The 24783-nt window shown below is 31.7% G+C and overlaps 1 protein-coding gene across 1 annotated transcript; it reads right to left on the bottom strand.

Moving 5' to 3' along the window:
- Nucleotides 1–262: 262 nt before the first annotated feature.
- Nucleotides 263–24577, bottom strand: LOC148624521 (mitochondrial intermediate peptidase-like). Its single transcript, XM_088567161.1, has 20 exons — nucleotides 24317–24577; nucleotides 22482–22643; nucleotides 19659–19832; nucleotides 13723–13811; nucleotides 13377–13524; nucleotides 12890–13008; nucleotides 12460–12523; nucleotides 11411–11567; nucleotides 10280–10328; nucleotides 9734–9794; nucleotides 9163–9215; nucleotides 8500–8653; nucleotides 7987–8064; nucleotides 7088–7292; nucleotides 6601–6671; nucleotides 4743–4841; nucleotides 4125–4259; nucleotides 2868–2989; nucleotides 1107–1180; nucleotides 263–665 (listed from the first exon to the last, which is right to left on the bottom strand). The coding sequence occupies exons 2-20, from the start codon at nucleotides 22617–22619 to the stop codon at nucleotides 589–591; spliced, it is 2067 nt and encodes a 688-aa protein (XP_088423287.1). The 5' UTR covers nucleotides 22620–22643; nucleotides 24317–24577; the 3' UTR covers nucleotides 263–588.
- Nucleotides 24578–24783: the final 206 nt, after the last annotated feature.

The following is a 24783-nucleotide window of genomic DNA, read 5'->3' as shown; positions in this document are numbered from 1 at the left end:
AGACCATGCAAGGAATTTGGGATGTGTTAAATTCTAAGTCATGCCTGTAGAAAAATCCAGATGATTTTTCTGCTGATTGGTCATATATTATATTTTAAAGTTGTCAGATTTTTTTCTCATTAAAATATGTTTAAACTCATCTGTCAAATAGTTTGATAAAATTATGGAAAATGGAGATAGTAGATGCAAAGTGATGACATAATCAATAACATACTGGAAATAACAAACATTTCAAATGTGCCATTCACAAAGCAAATCAAAATGACCAAAAATCTTTTCATTGATATAAAACAATGATTTTAACAAATTTAATATTTGAGCAATGTCAGCAGGTACCAGTATATACAATAAACATCCATAGGTGTACCACACTTTGTCCAACATAAAATAAAAAAACAAGACAAAAAAATAAACACATGCATTGTTCCATTAATAAATAAATGTATCTTTCACATCCAACAGCAACAAAAATGATATCCACCTCAAAGTAATGACACATTACTAGTCACATGACTTTTAGATCCACATGGTGTATCCATGATTTGTTCAGCACAGTTTATCTTAGTCCATTAAACTAATTTTTCAAAGTCATCCAATGTCAGAATCTATTTCTTGTATCAATGACTGTACAAGTTTATCTATTGTTGGCTTTTCTCCCAATAATGCTAAAAAACAAATTATCATTTTTTAAGAACTGGTATACAAAAATTAACTTCAAGGTTGAACTTCTTTAAAAGTTTTATAGATTTGTTTATAACCAATAGCACTTGAGTATTTTGATCCTTTTTTTCCATAGATGATACTATAAAAATTTGTATTTCACTGCTAAAAGTTATATTTTACACTACACACAAAAATAGTAGTTCTCAAATGGCTTAGCACACCAATCACAAATACTAGACTTTAAACAACAGTATGGCAGCCACTATACCAATAGTTTACATAGGTATAGCACATCATACCTTAAGTTTAGAGTAAAAATTAAAAAAAAATTATATAAAGCAAGGTTTTAACACACCATGCATACTGACTCCCCTTTATCAAGCTCTCTGACTCACCGTACTTGGGTGCTACACCAACAGAACAATACAATACCAAATAAATACCTTCAAACAATTCAGAAGGATGTCTACCTCCACCATGTGCTAAAACTTCTTGTCTGTATTTCTCGCCCATATCTCTGAAGAAAAAAATAATACAACTGAAAACTGGTATCATTCAAGGTAGTAATAAACGAAAAAAGATTTTTACTTTTGTGTTGCATCTATATCAAGTCAATATCTACATTATCAAGTCTTACAAATATTTCGTTGTTGTTACATGTTTTTAAAAACCACTGATACAATGTATATTGTATCTGAAACACTTTTTTGAACCCCGAAAATTCTCTTGTATGGTAATTAATTCTTAAGTTTTTTGCATAATTTGAATATACATGTATTAGCATACATTGTCATACAAAGATGTGGACCTGAGTACAAAAAGTTGGATTTGTTTATTCATGGCTCTCTCAACTTTACTGGACTACTTTTACTTTGTGTGTTGCGAATGGCTATTTTATCCATGACAGACAGGATCATGTGCACCTGTCTGTGATAGAAAAGCAACAAAAACAGAAGAAGCGTTTTTTTTTTTAATAGAATCATTTTTAATGCACAAAAGTCTAAATCTAATAGTCAGCAAGGCTGGTTCTATAGTGTGCGTGCACCTTGATTACTTGTGATGTTACAGTGACATTTAAAATTGAAAGTATGAATTTTCAATTTAAAGAGGCAATGCTCGAAATTCTCTGCCTTAAAAAATAAGTTGTTAGTAACCGTTGTTTGCAGACCTTTTCAAACAAAGGAACAAGTGTCTCATTTGTCTCTGGTAAGCTTCAATATGTGCACATTCCATTTAAATTAACTAAAGGAAGCTATAGTAATGCTGTTGAAACAGGATGATGAAAAGACAGATAGCAAATGTCATTAATGAAACAAGAGGCTCCCAGGAGCCTGAATCGCTCACCTGGTAAAATTTTTTGCATTTCAAGAACAATAACTCTAACAAAAAGTTCTGACTCCATGAAGAATTTTGTAGAACTTATTATAATGATCATTTTATCCACCGAAAGTTTCATTCTATCCATTATAGTTTTCAAGATATTGGCTGAAAACTGCTTAAAACATAAATTTTGCCTTTCATGGGCAATAACTCTTACATGGAGTCATCTGACAACTTTGATCCTTGTAGACTATTGTAGGCCTCATAATAAGAATCATTGTGGCAACTGAAAGTCTCATTCTATCTATCATAGTTTTCAAGATTTTAGCTGAAAACTAAAAAAAAACATCATTTTCTCCTCTCAAGGGCAATAACTCTTACATGGAGTCATCTGACAACTTTGATCCCTTGAAGACTTTTGTAGGCCTTATAATAAGGATCATTTCAGCAATCAAAAGATATTAGCTAAACCTAAAGGTTTTTGAGATATATGCACAAAACTACTGGCTAACCACTATGTTCTATTTTCAGTAACGGCAGCCATGTTTTTTAACCGATCAAATATCCAAACATTCATTTTGGGCAGGATACTATAAGGAACAATCATTATAAGTTTCATGCAAATCTATTCAGTAGTTTCAGAGGAGAAGATGTTTGAAGAAATTGTTAAGGACAACGACAGACAGACACCAATTGACGGCAATAACTCACGTCCTACAGTCAGGTTAGCTAAAATAAAATGGATATGGTGAAATACAATAAATGTATCAATGTATAACTTAAATCCAAACAGTAAATACCTCCAGAGGTCACCATTATGTCTTCAACAAGTGTAAACACACCTTTAAATTTGTTTTCAGGATATTCAAGGAAGAGTTACTCACCTGTCAAAAGGGTTTTCTTTGAAACATTGATGCCAAATCATTGAAGCAACAGACCGAGACATTAAATATGAGTAATATTTGGCTCCATATCCAACTAAATGTCCAAATCTAAGATGCCAAGCCTGAAATAAAAACCTCTTCACATAAAATATATTTAAACAATTCCAAGTGTTTGACATCCATAATAGATTTTGAATAATTCTATTCCAATGTTGTCTTTCTTGCTATTTGTATTTAAAAACCCATCAAATTTAAAAGAATCCTGTTTTTCATCATCTCTATTTTAACGTGCTGATTGTTGACAAATACTGATCATTGGTTTTTTCCAATTATATGCCAACATAAAAGTACTTTCTTGCAAATTAGAAAATTAACCAATATTTGGTAGCAACAATAATCTTTGGCAGTAAATTATATTTTTAGTCAAATAACAAACAACAAAAATCATCTTAGTAACAGACAATGTTAATTACAATGCCGTAAGATTGAACAATTCAAATTGTAGTGAAAAGTTGTCTTAAGATACCACCAGTCTTTAAATTATTTGAACAATACATTATGTATTAGGTGGCAATAGGCAATAAACATGTTGTTTATTTTTTTTTTCAAATTCAAATAGTCCAGACTTTATTTGCATACATCATGTAGATAATTCTTGTCTTTTTGAAAGCATTATACTGAATAAGTATGAGACTCATCAATATTTTTTCCATACAATTCACTACATCTCAAATCAGAATTTAAGCCCCCATTGGTAGCATGTATAACAAAAAAATAAAAAAAAAAAATTTTAGTACATGTACTAAAAAAACTGTGAGCAATGTTCACTCAACTGATATTCTTCGTTTTTCCATTTGATAAAATGCAGCTATTTACCTGAAATTTTATTTGGATAAAAATATAAATTAGGAGGTGCACAAAGGGAATATGAAGTTAGGAATTCCTTTCAGTATTTGAATTGTAGGAGTTGCAGATAACAGATGGATACCCTATATTCATAAAAGGGAAAGTTAAACATTTTCTACGAAATACTCCCCCTCCCAAAAAAATAAATAAAAAATAAATAAAAAAAAACAAAAAAAAACAAAACAAAACAAAACAAAACAAAACAAACAAACAAAACAAATAACAAAACATTCAGAAATAAAAAAAAAAAGGATGGACACCCCAATCACTATACACCTAGACTTTGCAAGCTTGGGTATGGAAATGATAAAAACAAGATAACTGCTAGTTCTAGTTTATATAGGTACTTACAGTATTTTCTACATAAGGTATACTGTAGTGTTTGTCCTGGACTTGTCGTAACACATCAGTTGTAGATCTACCAATGATTGGTTTACTGTGGAATACTTGGTCCAGTGTAGAGTAGAATACTTGTAACTGAAGATCCTTGAGACACAGAAGATAAAGTTCTAAAGTTGTTACATGTTTGAAACAAGGTGTGAATTGAATTGATATGGTAAGAAAGTGTAATATCAAAAGCTATTGGTATTTTGATTTAATGAGATTTTTCCAGTGCCAGCTGAAACCAAACATTTTCCATTCTTGGCATACTGAAATAAATCTTAGTTCTAACATATCTATTTTTAAATTGTCATGGTTTGTCTTTCATTGAAGAAAGCTGTTTTCCTTAAAAAAAATTACAAAGTAGTAAACTTTAAATGTTTTTACAATTAACTAATAAAAGATCCTGCTTGCACATGATCAGATATTTATGTATATACATTATCAAATATCAGTGAATTATCAATCAAATTAAGAAACAAATAGTTTTGATACTACAAATAGAAAAGCTGACATCTTACAGAATGGTATATAGTGTATACATAATACCTTTACTCAAGTTATTCAAGAACATTATATCAGACTTACAGAAGCTAGAAACATTTTCTTGGTTTGACAAAGCTGATAAACTATGTTCTCTGGTAAAGGTTCCCCTGTCCTAAAATGTCTGGCAAAAGAACATAACACCTACAAAATAGTACTAATAATTTTCACTTTTTTAAATTGTTCAAAATTTTCTTCTACATTATTGTATTATGAAATGTCATTCATGTGTGTGTGTGTAAATTTGAACAGCAAGATGCATTTTGAACTAGATAAACATAAATAAAAAAATATCAATCATTTGTATATATTAAGTACAATATGTGTGTAGCCATGGGAGCTTTAAGGTTCCTGGATTTGGTTCAGTGTGTCGCCATGGGAGCTTTGAGGTTCCTGGATTAGGTTCAATGTGTAGCCATGGGAGCTTTGAGGTTCCTGAATTTGGTTCAGTATGTAGCCATGGGAGCTTTGAGGTTCCTGGATTTGGTTCAGTGTGTAGCCATGGGAGCTTTGAGGTTCCTGGATTTGGTTCAATTATGTACCTAACTTAATTTACACTAAAGATTGATACTTTCATTCATACTTAGAATGAGTTTCAACAACATGTACTCTGTTGCCAAACATTTAATTTTTCCTCCATAAAGGGCAAAAAATAAGTTCAGATATTCCATGTGATATTTTCAAGTTCATCATCATTATCAAAATAACATTCTGTTCATCAAAATCTCAAGTTCACATGCTCAAAGTCAAATTTAAAGAGTTTATTGATTGAAAATCCAAAGCAAGATGTCAATAACAGAAACATGTCATGCTCATGCAATTGACAACTACAGTCGAACCTCGATGTGTCAAACTTGAATTAGTCAAAATCTGGGATAACTCAAACAAATTACAAAGTCCCAGCAAAACTCCCCTTATTCCAATACAATTTTACCTGGGATGACTCGAACTTGGATGAATCGAAACCTCGGATAACTCGAGGTAATCAATCAGTCCCCTAGATAGGACTTCGTGGTTAATTAACCCTGATGTCTCGAAGCCGACTAATTAGTCGGAAAACTGATTGCTTTATTACAAACCATGATCAAAGTGTGTTTTAACAACAATTAGCATGACTTTTAAAATTAATTTGTTCCCACTCTTTATGGTTTGATTTGTTTATTTAATTAACTTAAAATTGTGCGTGTTGTTAAAAGAAATGAATTTTATTAATAACACGTCGGAATTTACACCAACAGTGATATCGGATATTTTGATATTTTAAAATTAAAAAAAAAAAATACAGATGAATTGTAATGGTATCTGACTATTTAATGAAACACCAAACAGACGATAGTAAGGGTATTTCAACGACTACATGTGAATTTGAAATTTTAGCGTAATATTGTAGAGCACATTGTTTGACGATACTCCTGATTGTGAATCAAACAAAGCAGCATGTTATGAACTATGACATTTTTGATATAGAAAAAATTAACAAATTTCACTAAAACACTTGGTGTTGTTCAGTATTTCAAACATGATATACAACACACAAAAAAAATATCTTCCGATATGAAATGCATGACATTACGAAGTACCGTGTAAAATGAAGTACATGTACATGTACAAGCACAACAAATGATGTAAATACAGAAACAATCATGGACCAAACTACTAGTATTTCCGGTTTATCCTTGACTTCGGATTACTCGAACCTCAGATAACTCGAACATTTTTGCATGGTCCCTTCAACTTTGACTTAACGAGGTTTGACTGTATATGTCAAAGAAGAATTAACTGACTTGCTAATGATTTTCAGTATAATTGCAGTATTTTTTTAACTAAATATAACAAGCCGTAAGAAAAAATGTTGGAGTTGCAGATAATGAAAAAATCTGTAATGTATTTCCTAACCACATACCCTTGGATCAGATGCAAAGAATTCCATCAAAATAGAAGGTACTTCAGCGAAATCTGTAGGACACCTTGTACCTGAAATTTTAAACATTCAACATCAATAACACAAACAATCAAATCATGCACTGTTATTCACTGCTTTTATAATGTCAAGTTTAGTGAATATTAAGCACCTGATAGATAAAATCACTGAAGTATAAGGAAAGGTGAGCCAGTATAATTCAAGAGAAGCAATTGTTTTATAAAATAATTAACTACAAATTCATCCTGCCAAGGAATTACTTCCCTATTTAAAATATGACAATATATTAATAGAAGTCATTAAAAGAAAAATATCCAGTATTATATTTATGATATAAAAGATAATATAGCTGCAGACCTAGTCATTCATTTTTAAGTGTGTGCATACAAAAAACATAAGAAAAAGTTTTTGTTATATTTTTACAGTGCAAATGAATGTACAATAATAGCAAATAATAAGGATGAAAAACCTGTGACATGTTGATATCTTGTTCTACCCAGCATGGAATGCATGGCATGTCCAAACTCATGGAAGAGGTTCTCCATCATTCCAAGAGACAACATGGAAGGCATACTGGTCTGAGGCATTGGAAAGTTTAACTGAAGGACTACTATGGGGTATTGATAACTGCCATCATCTTTCTGCCTACTGCCTTGTATAGTATAGTGACAGTCCTATAATTGATATACCATATTATATAAATAGATAATTCAGATATAAAATGCTATAATTTTGAAATTTTGCAGGTCCAGATTAATAGAGAGCCAGACAAAGCATTCACCCCACTAAAATTGAGGAATTACTTAGGTCATTTAAAAAAGATGTAAAAATACTATATCTAACTTATTTTAAATGTTTTTTTACATAAAAATTAGAATGGAAATATTAAAAACATTATTTGTTAAAAGCCTCTTTCAAGGGGAGATAATTGGTGGGAAAAACAAAAGAATGTCAGTTAAGTATTCATTGTATAAAGTCATAAGATAATTTATCTACCAGTTTTTTTTTAGAAGTTTGTGAATTTATTGTAATAAGGCTCAATTTTCTCAAAATCAAGTTCGGTGACCTACATTTTTTACATTAAAATTCTAAAGTATGTTCATTCTGGGTCATCTTTGAGAAAAAGTAGGAAATTCTATCTACTAGAAATATTAGGTATGATCTATCTTAAGGGTGATTTCTGTCTTTTTTTGGATATCAACCAATATCCTACTTACAGAATCCAAAAGTCTCACAAATAATAGTTCTAAATTTTAAGGACTGTAATCCCATCATATACCAAACTAAATTATTGAAGTCATCCAAACAAATCTTGAGTTACCAGTATTCATTTTTTAATTTAAAGACTTGTGATGAAAGTATCCTCACCTGACTTGATTTCCCTTGTCTCTCAAAGAAATCACAGTAAATGTATCCAAGAACACCTTCAGTTTTATGTACAACAGCCTAAATAGAAGAGTGAACATAAATTCAGGGTACAGTACAATATGCACGCAGAAATATAAGAAATACAAAAACACAACAATTAAACAAAAAATAATATGTTATTATTTAATTCAGATAATGTTTCTTAAGTTAATAAATCTGACATGCATCAAACTCGATGAAAATATGCACTTAATAAATACAAAGCATGTTATCTAACTACCTAAATTCTGAAGTTGGATCATATACTGGTACTCTCCATTTTAAATAGTGCTTGTATTTTCATGCCTAACTTCATAATATGTAATACTAATATATAAATGTCCTTCACTAAAATCAATTGCATGGTTTTTTGACAGTAGGACTAACAATAACCACATAACAACTAATTATCTGGTACACACTTATAACAACCCAAGAAAGATAACTCTTTTTCAAGACTATAATAAAACTTACAACTTTATGAACATCATAGGACCAAACTTCACCAGGGTGTGTTTCTACATGCTGTAATGTAACATCATATAAACAACGGAACAGGTTGTTTAGACCTTCCATACAACATCCCAAAGAGAAGTAAGGTAACAAATCCTGGTGATTGATGTTTCCCCTAAAATAATTTATAAACTGTTTACTATAGTACCATATTACCATATATAGGAACTTTTAATCATATACATATGAAAATACATATGCAATACATCATATAATTAAACAAAGATCTTGCACTGATGATACTTGAATTTGCCATTAACATTCACTGATAAATATTTCAATCATGCTGAAAGGGGTATGTCATTAAAACTATTCCATCTGTGTCATTGGAAATGACACATACGGTAATGGTACTTAAATATAATCTTTATTGAAAAGAGTACATAAATTTATCCATATCAGTGATCTACACACAAATTTGAAACTGCATTGCTCATCAAGTTTTTTTTTTTTTTTAAATTTTAGTACCAGTGCAAAAATTGCAAAACACAATCCTACCCTGGACTGGGAGAAACCATCATATAAATTACACATCTTCATCTCATTGGTGAAAGATGTAGTAGAAATATGTCAAAATATAAGTATTCAATATGTCATATAAATGGAAGATGATTCATTTCATACCATTTATGCCTTGCTAATGCTGTGTAGTATGGTGGATCCCATGGCATCACTTTCTGTAATTGTACAGGAAATTTATTTATTATACTACAGGTGACAAAAAGGATTTTACCAGAACATAAAATAATGATACAAATATGTACTTTATCTATGACATCAAAATTTCATGGGATTATAAAAGTACTTCTTTACAGTACAAGATTACTATTTTAAAATATATTAAATGGTAACAGTTACTTAACTGAATAAACTAATCCATGATTTTAAGGTTTTATTTGGTTCCATTTAAAAAAATACCAGCTTCTCAAGCATCATAAAAGATAGATTGAAACCTCTCAATAGACTATATGCAATTAATCTATTTCCTCTTGTTATGCTAAAAAGGGAATTAACAGAACAATGAAAACTTCTTTTTAAAAATCAGATAACTATTCACAAACAATCCTTCCTAAAGCCACGATAAGTCTATGGTAGTACTAGTATTTACTATTTCTTTTAATAGTATAACATCAATTTCACATCCAAAATTGCCATATTCTTCTCTCTAAATTTAATAGCAGCAACTATAACTTACCTTGCCTACTCCAGCTTCAGATATCTTCAGTTTTAATACCTCTTTATAATCTTCCTCAGCTCTAAAAGTTTTTTAAAGAGTGTCAAACTTGCAGTTTCATAAGAACAAGTACATGTATTTCTGACATTAAATTGATTAGAACAGCTGACTTTTACTTTTTCACAGTTATGTTTTTATACCCCCATCTGCAGGAGGCATATACCGGTAATGATCATGTTGTCTATCTGTCTGTTTGTCCCTCTCAAGTTCTAATCTGTAAATTCTATAAAACTTTGAATTTCATGAAACTTTCACATATCGTTACATGATTTTATTATGCACCTTGTATTTTGTTTTCCCATTTGAATAACTCTTGGTTTCTACAGAGTGGAAGGTATCACCAAGTGAGATTTGATCACAGTTTTCTTAGTTCTATTGGTACTTATGGAATGATGAATCAAATAAAAGAAATTACATGTCAAATTTCTATCTATTTTCAAAGAATTATTATAATCTATAGATATAAATGGCAATAAATATGTAACAATATTACAATAGAGTTTATACCTTGATTTGATACGTTCTCCAAGAGTTTCTAGGAAATTCATAACATTCTCTGAAAAATAATTGCTAACAATGACTACCAACTACACAAAAAGTAAATCAGAAGCTCTACAGAGCCTGAATCGCTCACCTATCTTAATAAATTTTAAACGTACATTCTTTTTTTTTTGGAAAAACTGCCATATTTTTTTTATGAATCAAAATTCCAAACAATCATTTTATGTAGAATACCCTAAGGAACAATCATACCAACTTTCATTGAACTATGTTGTCAGGTGGTTTCACAGGAGAAGATTTTTGAAATAATAATTTAAAAAATAAAAAACCATCCAAATCCAACATGGGTCAACAGATTTTCATAAAAATTTTACCACAGATAGATCTTATAATGCTGAGCACTCTTACAAATGTCAGAATTAAGCTAAACCTACTGGTTTTGAAGATATGTGTGAAAAACTGCTGTCTGAACCCTATGATCTATTTTTAGTAACTGTCACCATGTTTTTTCACAGATCAAAAATCAAAATGGTCATTTTGTGTAGGATACCCTTAGAAACAACCATGCCAACTTTTTTTTAATACTGTCTTGTAGTTTCTGAGGAAAAGATTTTTTAGGGTAAAAAATAAAGCAAAAAAAAAATGCACCAAAAGGGCAAAAACTCCAACATCTGTCAACAGATTTTCCCGAAAATTTGACCACAGATAAATCTTGTCATGCTGATTACTTTAACCAACTCAAAACATGGCTAAACCTAACGGTTTTGAAAATATAAACTGTCTGACCCTAATGTAACATTATTAGTAACAGTTCACATGTTTTGCTAAGGATTAGAAAACAAAGCATAAACTTTGTGCAAAATATCCAAAGAAAGAATCAAACAAAGTTTCATTAAATTCTGACCAGAAATTCTGAGCTTTAAAAAAAACACTAGAAGACAAAAAAACAACTCTTAAGACTATGTGTTGCAGAGAAAAGTAGAAGTATGCCACACTGATACCTAACCCAAAATCTTACGAGAACCATAAAGAGACATGATAAAAAATATTGAAGATGTTAACCAAGTAAATATAGGATCAATCTTCATTGAAAAAGCATTAAAAAAAAACAAAAAGCATTTTTTATAATAAATTTACCAGGTGACTCTGCCATAGTTCCCTTTAAGGCTCTGTGAGCAAACGTCTGAAATCCTACTAGCCTTGCTAAATTGTATCGCTCTATCAATAAACTGGATAATAACTCTTCCTGGTTTTTATCAGGGTATAAGAAAACTCTAAATGCAGCTTCTCTTACCTATAAAAATAAAATCTTATGTAACTGATGAAAAATAAGCACCCTTATTTTGAATTTGGCAAGATCTAAATGTTTGCTACGAAATATTTCATAATACTGTATTAAAGGTATATATCTGATGTTTACTGGTATATACCTATATGCAGAAAAAGTCTTTAGATAGGGGTGCATCCTTGGCTTTTCTGAAACAGCCTGTTTCAAGTTTTGACAAAATGAAAAACAATCAAAAGATTACACTAACTATAAAAGTCCCTGATCAACGTGAACCCTAAAACTTTAATATAGATGTCTTAAAATAAATTTAAGGAACAAGAACTTCAGAAAATGCAGAGGAACTTGTATTTTTTTGTACAAGATCCACCAACTACCAGTTATATACAGTGAAGGTATCAATTCAAATGACCTCAGAGGTCAAGTTCCATTGTTATAAATTCAGTAAAGCTGAAAAATACCTAGAGTTGATCCAAAAAGGTCAGAAAAGCTTCATATTTTGGTATAACATAAAGATTTTTTATCAATAAACTAAGAGTTTAAAAATCTTACATTAATATTATCTTTAAAAAAAAATCTTATTTCACTGTTAATTCATACATCTATTTCTATGGGAGGGCATATCAGTGCTTACCGTATTTCAAGGTAAGGATATCTAATTGGGTAATCCAAGAACTCTTTTTTATGACCTTTCTTTTAAGTTGATGTAGGAGATGGGTGATAGTGTCTGTGTGGAACTTTTGCCATCACTATTCCTTAAAGCTTGTAGTTACACTTTGTATTGATCTTTTATCTGAGTTTTTAATTATTTAGTTTTCCTTGTTACATGAAGGGCTTGGGTACCTCACATAGCCTGTAAACTCTTTTTAAATTATACTATGATTATTATAAGGGAACTAACTGTATCACTGTAGTGATCAGAGAATAATCCTGTCACATGTATGTTGTCACCTTCCATTGTAAAACTGAAAATATAGTACAGATAATAGCTGATGTTAAAATACCATATTGATAATTAAAATATTTTTTTCTTATATCTTTTTTTTAGTAAAATACACATTTATACCAAATTTAAAGCAAACTTATAATTCAGTTTTCAAACTTACTGATCAAAATTAATGCTATCTAGAACTCAAAATTAATAAATATAGTTTTCTTAATTTTTCAAACTCCAAAAAAGATCTAACAACATTCAATTTCCTGACAAGAAATTCAGGAAGTTCCAAATTGCAATATTTTTGTGTTACTCATAAAATAGGACCCTGGATCCAAGACCCCGAGGAAATTACATATTGGTATCTCTTTAATACAACTTATAAGATATACATTACCAGTCTCTAACACTTTCTGGCAATTTATGTTTAGGTATAGCAGCTGTGCTCTGAGTTCCTTTCATAAAATATGTGCCTAGCATTAAAATATTCTCATTCAGCTGCACAAATTTCTTCCTCTAAAACAGATATTTTTTGGCAAAAATCATCTACTATAAAGAACTAAAATACTTTGAATAATAACTGTGTATAAATCATAATAAGATGTACAAATATACTGGTATATACTTTAGGCCATATTGTATGTTAGAAGTTAAACTCACTTCATTTTATTAAAAGACTGACAATTCATAAAAAGCCAGGCATATATATGAAAGACTTGAATATAAAAGTAACACAAAACACAAATATCAGTAATTTAACCATTTCAAAACAAAACATCTGTTCATTTCTTTAAATGTGGATTATAAATACAACATTTTATGAATGAATTATCAAACAACAGATGGAACGGACAGGTCATATTATGAATTATCAAACTACCTACTTTATCTTCAGGAAGATGAATTCCACTTTGTTCAAAATCAAATAGGAATAATTCTCCCACTCTTTGATCTATATCATCAGTTGGTATAATATCTCCATTTTCTAAGACATTGTCAAGAGCCCAGTATATGTCAGTGTTAGTATTTAATCTATAAAAAATATATTACCTGTCAGTATCATTGCACAGTACAGAAGAGAGCTTAAATTCTTGTTTGAGTCATTATTTATTAAGTAACAACTTTAGACTATTATTACAAGGTGGTTTCGAATTTGCAAGTATCTTAAATAATGATTCACAGCAAACAAAAATATATAAAGGATTTGAAGGTGCATAAGATGGTTATTACTTCTCAACAATGCCTGACAACTTGACACATGCATCTTCAGCTGCTTGAGAATACTGTGAGTCTGGATGGGAAACTCGCACAAAGTCTGCCTGTAAATAGATATTTCATTTGGTTAAAATGGCTTATTGTTTATCATCAACAATAAGGCTGACAAGTTCAAAATATCACTCTTTACAATATGTCATTGTTTATGTACAGATTTGCCTAGAAATCATGCAGAGGTACCATGTTATAGATGCCATTCACTTTTTCACACAATTTATTGTCCAAATTCTTGTTTCTGGTCTCTTTTAGGCCCCCAAATTCCTAAAGCATTTAAGTCACAACCCCAAAAAATCAATCCAAGCTTCCCTTTTAAGGTTTGGCACCATGTGGTACAATTTGGTATACATGTACTTCCAAAAGCTTATATTTGAGTTGTATAGTTAAATTTCATAAAGTGCTTGTTTCTTGCCCCTTTTTAAGCCTTACTCCAAAACCGTTGGGACCATAACCCCTTAAATCAACACCAATCTACTTCATGTAGTTTGGAACCTTGTGAAGTTTCTTTAATATAAATGAACTAATGTTCAAGTTATCAAACAAAGACCAATTGTCTATAGTAGATGACGACGACACTGACAATGAAAGTCCTACACAATTATATGAGCAGGGCCTAGATATCCATGACAAGAAGTATTAATAAATTTGGTTTGGAAAATACAGTAAAACTTCTCCAAACCGGATCCTAAAAAAAAGGCCTTCCCTTCAAACCAGCCATTTTCAAAAGTCCCTGCCAATATACCTTAAAACCTGTGTGACCGGCCACCCCTAAAACTGTACATCGGTCGGTTTTTCACAGTTTTAGTTACATAGTTCAAGTAAAAATAACCTCTCAATTCCAGCCGACCAGTTATGATTTACCTATAATAAATATGTCAACTAAACTATAAATGATTATGTAATTAATAATTCATTCACAGACCAGTTTACATTTCATCAGTGGACAGTCGTTTCAACAAAAAATTTAATCCTTACATCACATTTTGTCACTGGTTGGGTATTAATTGGTGTGTACACACATCAGGCAACCGGGGTCATTTACAAGCTGTAATAGTGTGATCTTTAAACTGTCAATTAAAGTAATCTTTACCCAAGCCAAAACAATGAAGAGGTGAAATTATTAAACTTTGCTGACAGGTAGTTAACTGAAACAGAACAAATGATTAATAGCCCTTTGTTCTTTAAGTCACATTCTTTCAAAACCAAGAACATCATTTTGTCTGCAGTACCATTTGTAAAATCAATCCATTTACAAATCATGCATGCTTTGAAATGTAATAAAAGACCCTAAGTTTTGAAATGGTATTAAACATGCCTCGACCGGCAAATTGACAATGTGTAGGGTTTTAGAACACATGAAGTGAGACAACTCATCACTATTTTTCACAAAACTGGCCACCCCTATAAACCGGCCATTTCCTCTTGTCCCAGTGGTGGCTGGTTTGGAGAAGTTTCACTGTAACAATATTGAAATTTTGTTTAAGTAATCTATTACAGAATCTTCTCCCTATCAAAGATAAATTGAGTACCAACAAGGAGAAGTTTTTGCTCATTTCTTCCTCTATATTAGATCCTAGATTATAAAGTTTTCAGAGTATAAAATGCTTATTATCTTGCAGAGTTCTATCCACAAAATGTAAATGACAACTTCTGATACCTCTAAAATATTTAAAAAATGAAAGAACTAGTGAGCATGCTCACATTACCAACTCCCACCAAATTTAAGGAAGAGTCAGTCAACAGCATGAGATTTTCATAAATTGATGATGCAAATAAAAACAATTTAGCCACATTTTACAATATGATGGAAGATGTTTCACTCACCAATGTCCTGGTATTATGTACAACTACATGTACATATTGTGTCCTTACTAAATATCAAGTTTCCTTACATTAATGTTTCAATAGTACATTTCAAACACTAAGTTAGGTCTCACTAACCACTTCTAACGTTTCCATTACTTTACATGTTAAAAAAGTGATTTTCAAAGTCTCACTGTGAATTCCCAGGACAAATGACATCTTAAAGCTGCATACCGTTGCGAAGCTTGGAAAATAAGGCTTCCAAAATCATTATGCTAATGGTACGATGATAGTAGAAATTCTTCACAAAATTCACTTGAATAAATAATACTGAAAATCCACATTTTTACCTGTTCTGCTAACTGACAGCATGGAGACATATTACTCACACATGTAAACAATATTCATACACTTTTGTAGTTAATTACATATATGATTTTAAAGTACACATTCTCAGCTTTATTTTGACTACTTTTAATCATAATACACACAAATAATGCACTTACAATGCATATGTCTAGGTTCAGTGTGTTTTTGGTACTACATAGGGGGATGGCCATTTGACCCGGAAGTGGTTAGTGAGACCTTAAAAATATGTTATGAGTTTTTATGTTTTTCTTTTTTTACATTTTATGAAAGCTTGTGGTATTGTGAGTCTAATAAGACCAAAACTATCAAAATCAGACATAGGACTACAAAGAAATGGTCATTTTTATATCATGCCCCTCAGTGGTATTTTCCCTAAATTACTAAAAAATTACAATTTTAACTAACTTGTCACACCAAATTGATACCTATGATAATTCAAGAAGTTGTAATAGTGAATATCATTTATCATTATGAAAAAAGAACAGATTTCAACAATTTATATCATACCTATTTCATTACTGTGCGATTCTAAGTCTGTGCTGTGTGACTATTTGAGTACTTTGAATATCCCAAGCAGTGACGTTGTGTATTTCATGGATGACGTCAAGTTATGAGTCACTGTTACTAATAAAAATCTTGTTGCTATGTTGTTTTTTAAAATACCTTGCACAATGTACCTCTTAAAATATAGCCAGATTACCAATATCACTATACTGATTTTATGGGAAAGTGGAAATAATGACCAGGAAAGGCAATTTTCCTCAAATTATGCATTTTTCTGAAATATGCCATAATTTAATTTATGGTCTCACTAACCACTTCTAACGTTTCCATTACTTTACATGTTAAAAAAGTGATTTTCAAAGTCTCACTGTGAATTCCCAGGACAAATGACATCTTAAAGCTGCATACCGTTGCGAAGCTTGGAAAATAAGGCTTCCAAAATCATTATGCTAATGGTACGATGATAGTAGAAATTCTTCACAAAATTCACTTGAATAAATAATACTGAAAATCCACATTTTTACCTGTTCTGCTATCTGACAGCATGGAGACATATTACTCACACATGTAAACAATATTCATACACTTTTGTAGTTAATTACATATATGATTTTAAAGTACACATTCTCAGCTTTATTTTGACTACTTTTAATCATAATACACACAAATTATGCACTTACAATGCATATGTCTAGGTTCAGTGTGTTTTTTGGTACTACATAGGGGGATGGCCATTTGACCCGGAAGTGGTTAGTGAGACCTTAATAGCGGCATGACTGCAACAAAATTTAAGGGATAAAAATTTTCTGGAAATATTATCAACTATATATGTGTTCTTACTATGTACCAAGTTCTGTTCAGAAGACAGTATGACACAAACAGGAATGACAGATAAACAAACTGACTGCAGACACATCAAAAATATATCCTCAGCATCTTCATTGTGAGGTATAAAAATACATTTATATTACAAAATTGGTCCTAACAACCTATATTTTATTGATTGATAAATAAATTACAGCTTAATGTTCATTGGCAGATAGTTCATACACTTCAGGATGAGAAGAACAGATCAACTGAAAAGATCCAGCTTAAAACTTGTCCCACACATTTAGCAAGATTTTCTAATATGTTAACTCACCAAGGCAACAGCCCTCAGTAGGGCATATCACCTCATTCAAACACATTATTTTGGTTGCAAGTCAACCTGTTGTCATTTTAACTCTTATATTATGCCACATACTTATCACAGAAGAATTACTCATATTGAACTCTTTGGTATGACTCTACCGGGGATCCTTCTAACAGCCTACAACATCTGAAACTAGCAAGCTACCACAGAGGAGGTACAAATATTTAGTCATGAATGTTTTAGTTTTTCAGTTGAAGGCCAAATATAACAGTAGATCATATTGCAGTCAACAAAATTCAGGGGCCAATCCAGACACTTTGAAAAGGAGGGGCACCAGACGGAATTCCTCAGAAAAGAAAGCAGTGCTAGGACATTATTTGCCATTTTTTGTCCATTTTACATATGAAAATGACAAATTTTCCAATAAAAAGGATGTGCCAACTCCCTGCACACTCTCTGGATCTGCCACTGAAAATTCATTACAGTACAAATTAGGAATTCAACTCAGGACTTTTGTCACTGTAAGCTGATGTTCTATTAACTGAGCTAAAAGTAGTACACCTCTACTCTAGTATTTAAATCTACTATCTGTAAGATTGATCTATTGGTGTTTAACACCCAAGCAGCAATATTTCAGTGATGAACATGAAATGAATGATAAAATGAATATGAAATGATGATGAAATGAACTAGAGGTTCTAAAGAGCCTGAATCTCTCACCTGTTTCAATAAGCAACATTCTATTTTTGTAAAACAAGCCATATTTTTTTCTTGGATAAAAATCCTAACGCTCAAGCCTAAGGAACAATCATATAAATGTCCAGTAGTGTCAAAGGAGAAGATTTTTGAAGGAAATAACAATTAAAATAGGAAAAAAAACATGTCAAAAAAGGGCAATAATTCCAACATGGTTAAACAGATTTACAAGAAAATTTAACCACAGATAGATCTCATCATGCTGAGCACTTTAACCTGGTCAAACTTTGGCTGAACCTAATGTTTTGGAGATATATGTGAAAACTTACTGTCTGACACCTGAGTACTATTTTCAGTAACAGTGGCCATATTTTTTGATGGATCAAAAATCCCTACCAAAGTTCTATGAAGGATACCCCAAGGAACATTCATACCAAATTAGGTTCAAATTGGTCAGGTAATGTCTGAAGAGAAGAGTTTTGAAAAATTGTTAATGAAGACAATGACAAAGAGGGAGACGAAGTGATGGCAACAGATCACATGGCCTTTGGTCAGGTGAGCTAAAAAGGGCAATAACTCCAACATGGCTAAACACATTAACATGAAAATTGACCACAGATAGATCTCATCATGCTGAACACTTTCACCCATGTCAAAATTTGCCTAAACCAGATGGTTTTTGAGATATAAGCGAAAAACTTCTTTTTGACCCCTATTTTCTGTTTTTAGTAACAGCTGCCATATTTTTCTATGGATAAAAAATTTTCACATTAGTTCCATGCATAATACCCAAAGGAACATTCATACCAAGTTTGGTTCTAATTAGTCAAGTAGTGTCAGACAAAAAGAGTTTTGAAAAATTGTTAAGGATGATGACGTATGCCAAGTGATGGCAATAGCTCACATGGCCTCTTGGCAAGGTGAGCTAAAAATGGGATGGGACACAAGGATAATAGGGCTGACAAATTTTGATGGTCGGGCAATTTAGCCTCCTGTGGCAGAGCACAAAGGTTCCTGCTCCTATCGAATCACAGCAGGATTCTTAAATGTGCAAAGGAAGTGGCATCTTTCCCAACATGTTCCACCACTGTGGTTTGTGGTTAGGTTTTCTATATTATGGCCTGACGACCCAAGCACGTATCATGCCAGGGGTACCCCATTTCACTACCATAGGCACACAACCCAGTTGCTCTGGGCAGAGGGCCCTAGCCCCTGGCTAGGGTTCTGAGTACTATTTAGTCACCTTTTAAGACAAACTTAGTGCTGCTGCGGGCCTATTCTTTTGGCAACCAGACTCACAGGGGGCATTATCTGTAAGAGGAAGCCACTGCTACAAAAGTAAACACTGACATGTGAAGATAATCTACTATCCCATATCTTATGTACTCACCATATCTGCTACTCTACATATAGAATCAGACATTTGATCAAATATCTGCACTATCTTCCTTTTTCTGTTTGACTGCAGAGCTTCCTTAACAAGAGCATCGACTTCATTTTCTACTTGTTCTTGTAGAATATAAAAACCAGTGAAGTTGTCAAGCTGAGGTATCAGGAATAATCCCTAGGATGAAATTAAAATGATGACTTTGTGTGGTCTCTAAGTATTTTACCTAAACATCATGATTATTGGACAATGTACATTATATAGGCTATATGCCCTGGGGACTTCTATCAGTTGGGTGACGGTCACCCAGTGGGTCCATTGTCACTAGAATCAATTTAATACTGGAAGGAATTAAAATATATATATGCTAATGCAAGCATTGAAGGCAAGGTAAAACTATAGGCTCTAAAGAGCCTAAATCTGTTTTTGTAAAAGCAGCCATATTTTTCTTGTTATAAATTACTAACGCTCAAACCTAAGGAACAAGCATACACCAATGTCCAGTAGTGTCAATGGGAAAGATTTTTTAAGGAAATAATAATAAAAATAGCCAAAAAAAAAATGTTGAAAAAAAAAACGGTAATAACTCCAACATGGCTGAACAGATTTACACTGAGCACTTTTACCTATGTCAAAATTTTGCTACACATATAGGTCTGACCCCTATGTTCTATTTTTAGTAACAGTGGCCATATTTTTTTATGGATAATAAATCCCAAAACCTGTTTGATGCAGAATACTCTCAGAAACATTCATATCACTTTAGTTCTATTTGTTATAGCAGTGTCAGAGAAGATTTTTGAAAGAAATAACATTGAAAATAACATACAAATAGGGCAATAACTCCAACATGGCTACACATATTATCACAAAAAATTATCCACAGATAGATCTTAACATGCTGACCACTTTTATCCTGCAGAATTCGGCTAAACCTAACAGTTTTGGAGATATATGTGAAAAACTACTGTCTGACCCCTATGCTTTTTTTAGTAACAGCAGCCATGTTTTTTGATGGATCAAAAGTCTCCACATCAATTCTATGCACAATACCAAAAGGAATATTCATAGCAAGTTTGGATCAAATTGGTCCATAAGTCTCACAGAAAAAGAATTTATTTTGAAAGAAATAACATTAAACAAGAGGCTCCTAGGAGCCTCAATCGCTCACCTTGTTAATTTTGCCTTTCAAAGGCAATAAATCTGACATGAAGTTGTTGAACAATTTTGACTTAAGAAGTCTTTGGTAGGACTTATCATAAGGATCATTCCAACAAATGAAAGTTTCTTATAATCTATCATAGTTTTCAAGATATTGACTGAAAACTGTAAAAAAAAAAACATCATTTTTCCCCTTTCAAGGGCAATAACTCTTACAAGGAGTCGTCTGACAACTTTGATCCCTGGAGACTTTTGTAGTCCTAATAATAAGGATCATTTCAGCTACTGAAAGAATTTGGCTAAACTAATGGTTTTGGAGATATATGCATACAACTACTGTCTGACCCATATGTTCTATTTTCAGTAACAGTGGCCAAATTTTTTTTGACGGATCAAAAATCCTCACATCAGTTCTATGCAGGATACCCCAAGAAACATTCATACCAAGTTTGGTTCTGATTGGTCAAGTAGTATCAGAGGAGAAAAGTTTTGTATAATTGTTAACGGTGATGACGGACGACGATGACGGATGACGACAAAGATGTACGCCAAGTGATGGCAAAAACTCACATGGCCTTTGGCCAGGTGAACTAAAAAACCAAAAAGTTGAAAATAGGCAATAACTCTAAGATGGCTCAATACATTAACACAAAAATTTGACCACAGATAATTCTGATCATGTTGAACACTCTTACTTGGTCAGAATTCGGCTAAACCTAATGGTTTTTGATATATATGCAAAAAACTACCGTCTGACCCCTATGTTCTATTTTGGTAAGGGTGGCTAGGTTTTTCAACAGATCAAAAATACCCATATCAGTTCTATGCAAAATACCCGGAGGAATATTCATACCAAGTTTGGTTATAATTGATCAAGTAGTGTCAGAGGAGAAGAGTTTTGGAAATTGTTAACAACAATGACGATGACAGGTGCCAAGTGATGGCAATAGTTCACATGGCCTTAGGTCAAGTGAGCTAATAAGGATGTTTTTTTTAATAAAAAAATCACCTGGGAACTAAACTTTTTATGCATGAATCACTTTCTTGAAAGAAGCTAACATTCTAGATTTACAGAAAATCCTTTCATCAAAACCACAGAGACTCACACTAACTGCTTCATATACATGTAGCCTTTTACATAAGAATGTTTGAAACATATTCTAGATACTGTTTGTTGACAGTCCTTTCAACAAACATTTGAAAAAAAATCTCAATTGCAAGAATAAAAAAGAACAATTTCACCAAATAACTGTTAACTGTTTAATTTTAATACTTTTCACAAAGAGTAAAAGGCAAGTACACCTAGTAATGAAAAAAATACTAACATCTGCCTCTGTGTAGTTTGATGTCATATGGTAAGCATTATGATTTATTGTGGGGTGTTATCCCAGAAATTTTCTTCAAGAGTAATTACTTCATTTGTTCATAGTTATAATATAAATTATAATAAATTTATAAAATACCATATATTAAGTGTGCCACAACTTAAAAAAAAACTTGTCTGCCAAGAAGTTAGATACATTTGTTAAATGTCAAAAAATTAAAATCATTTATGAAAGCAATTTTCATAACAAATTATAATGGTACTATCAGTAAGCCTTAACATGTTCTAAAAGTCCTATCTGTTCTACAGTTCTACATAAACAAGGAAATACTGATACTTACAGGATCATCTTTTAACAGTTTTACTGCAAATTTTCTTGGCGGTTTGCTGTTGAAAGATTGAGTCAAAGGAGACAAAGTTGAAACGGATCTTTTAATAACTTGAGAAAGAGTAAATCTGGCACAACAGCAGTTAATCATTTTCTCTGTCAGAATTCACTTCAGCTACAAAAAATACAGATTATTTACAGGTACTTATTATATTTATTAAAAGCATATTACAGTAGAGTAGCATTTGCTTATGGAACTAGTATGTGTTATCATAAATTAATGTTCAAGACCATACATTTTAGACATTTCATAAAAATACATAGATCTAAGAGCAAAGTGAATTCAGTATTTTTTTATATATCAATGTGCACTTATTTCACTGTATTTGTCTGCAATATGGATAAACAAATAGCATACAAATGGACAAAAAATATCATTCATAACTTATAGAATTCTGTGCTGTGGTACATGTAAATTATATAATACCTAAAAGACCATGTATTTTGATTAACTGATTGGCATGGAAAGAAAAGACTTTATATCAAAACAAAAACAAACAGAAAACAACAACAAAAACAAAAAAGACAAATCTTATGTTTATTTTGAATTAAACATTGTTCAAAATAATTTGCACTATGGCAAACCTGAAAAAAAACTGTAGGTGGGATGATAGAAAGGAAATAGATATGTTGGCATAAGGAAAAAGAGAGATGTAATACAATCTAAACATATTTTAAATGCACATCTTCTTAAGATAACTTAGAGAAAATTGTAAAATACAAAGAAGATACTTTAAAAACATAGAGTAAGCTTTCTGGGTTCTTCCTATATTAAATGAAGGCATGAAGGCATGTAGGAAGAGTCACCTCCTTACATCTCCTAGATTTTGAAGCACCTGGCTGTCCAGGTGTACAGAAAAAGAAGTTTTTGTAGGGGCCTATCAGAGCTTACTTAATTATGGTGTGTTGAAGACATTTTGGTGATGTTTAAAAGTATTTACTATCTTGTATTCAAGTTATACATTGTACACTTGTTGTGTTTCAGCATTTCCATTCCTTTTTTTTCTATTCATGATCCATAATTTGTTCTTCTCTATGGATTAAGGCTAAACATTAACATTAAATAAGACAGTAACAGATGAATTATAAATGGCAAATTATACTATATTAGAGGACGAAATCCTCATAATGGTATTTGATGCAAAATAAAGTCATAGCTTGGAATAACTGATAGCCTGATTTCAGTGTGACAGGAAGTCATATCTTTCCAGCTTCCCATACAAAGTTCTGTATCTTATTATCTTCTACACCAAAAAGCGTTGATTATACAGTCTTCAATAATAATTAAAATTCTGATACCTTTTTCGTTTCCGGGCAAGCCATAAGAGTAGGCCTTTCGGGCTTTAGAAAGTCTGAACTATGAACAATAAGTAATACCACTCACGAATTAGCATCAAGAAGTGTCAAGAAGTGTTAAGAAGTGACAAAAACCATCATAGGCATCAAGATCATGAATATGTCTAGAAAAAGTTAAAAGTGGGGAAAACTAGGAACAATATTTTAAATATAGCTATATATTCAACTTCGCCATCTTACAGGTTATACCTGCCTCATATAATTAAAAACAGCTTCACTGCAAATGTATCGCTATCTTAAAAAGTAATACCAGTCTCGCAAATTAGCAACAAGAAGTGTCAAGAAACGCTAAGAAGTGACAAAAACCATCAATGGCATCAAGAATACAAGATCATGAATATGTCTAGAACAAGTTAAAATTGGGGAAGACTAGGAAGATGATTTTAAATATAGCTATATATTCAACTTCATCCTCTTACAGGTTATACTTGCCTCATATAATTAAAAAAAGCTTCATTAGACATTACATGTGTATCATTATCTAAGTATCTTATTCTTATTTAATGCATGTTAACTTAGCCACATCAAGAAAATTGGAAGCTAGAACAGTATCAGTTATGGTGTTTAGAATAACAAAAATGTATTGTCATAAAAGCATAATCTAGCTCTCTAGCCACATGATATCCAAAATGTCAAAAGCTCGGCAGACGAAAAAATCATGGGCGCAGACATATTAGATCTCGCAAGGTGCGTGACTTTTTTGGTGTAGACAAAAACCATACTTGATATTGATATAAACGTGGAACTTCGATTAAAGTTGTTTCGTGAACGACTCATATGCCATTGTAACATATAATATCGCAAATTAGTTCTCCTAAAAAATCAATTTTAGTCCCGTAATTTATATGTATAATAATAATAATTAAACGCCCTTTCGCGTGTTCTACTTTCTTTTTGTT

Source organism: Perna viridis, chromosome 2 (genome assembly GCF_037379345.1).
Source record: "Perna viridis isolate PV_CMFRI_1.1 ecotype Kerala chromosome 2, ASM3737934v1, whole genome shotgun sequence".
Taxonomy (NCBI): domain Eukaryota; kingdom Metazoa; phylum Mollusca; class Bivalvia; order Mytilida; family Mytilidae; genus Perna; species Perna viridis.
Note: the sequence above shows the minus strand (reverse complement) of the source record. Positions and strands in the feature narration are given on the sequence as shown.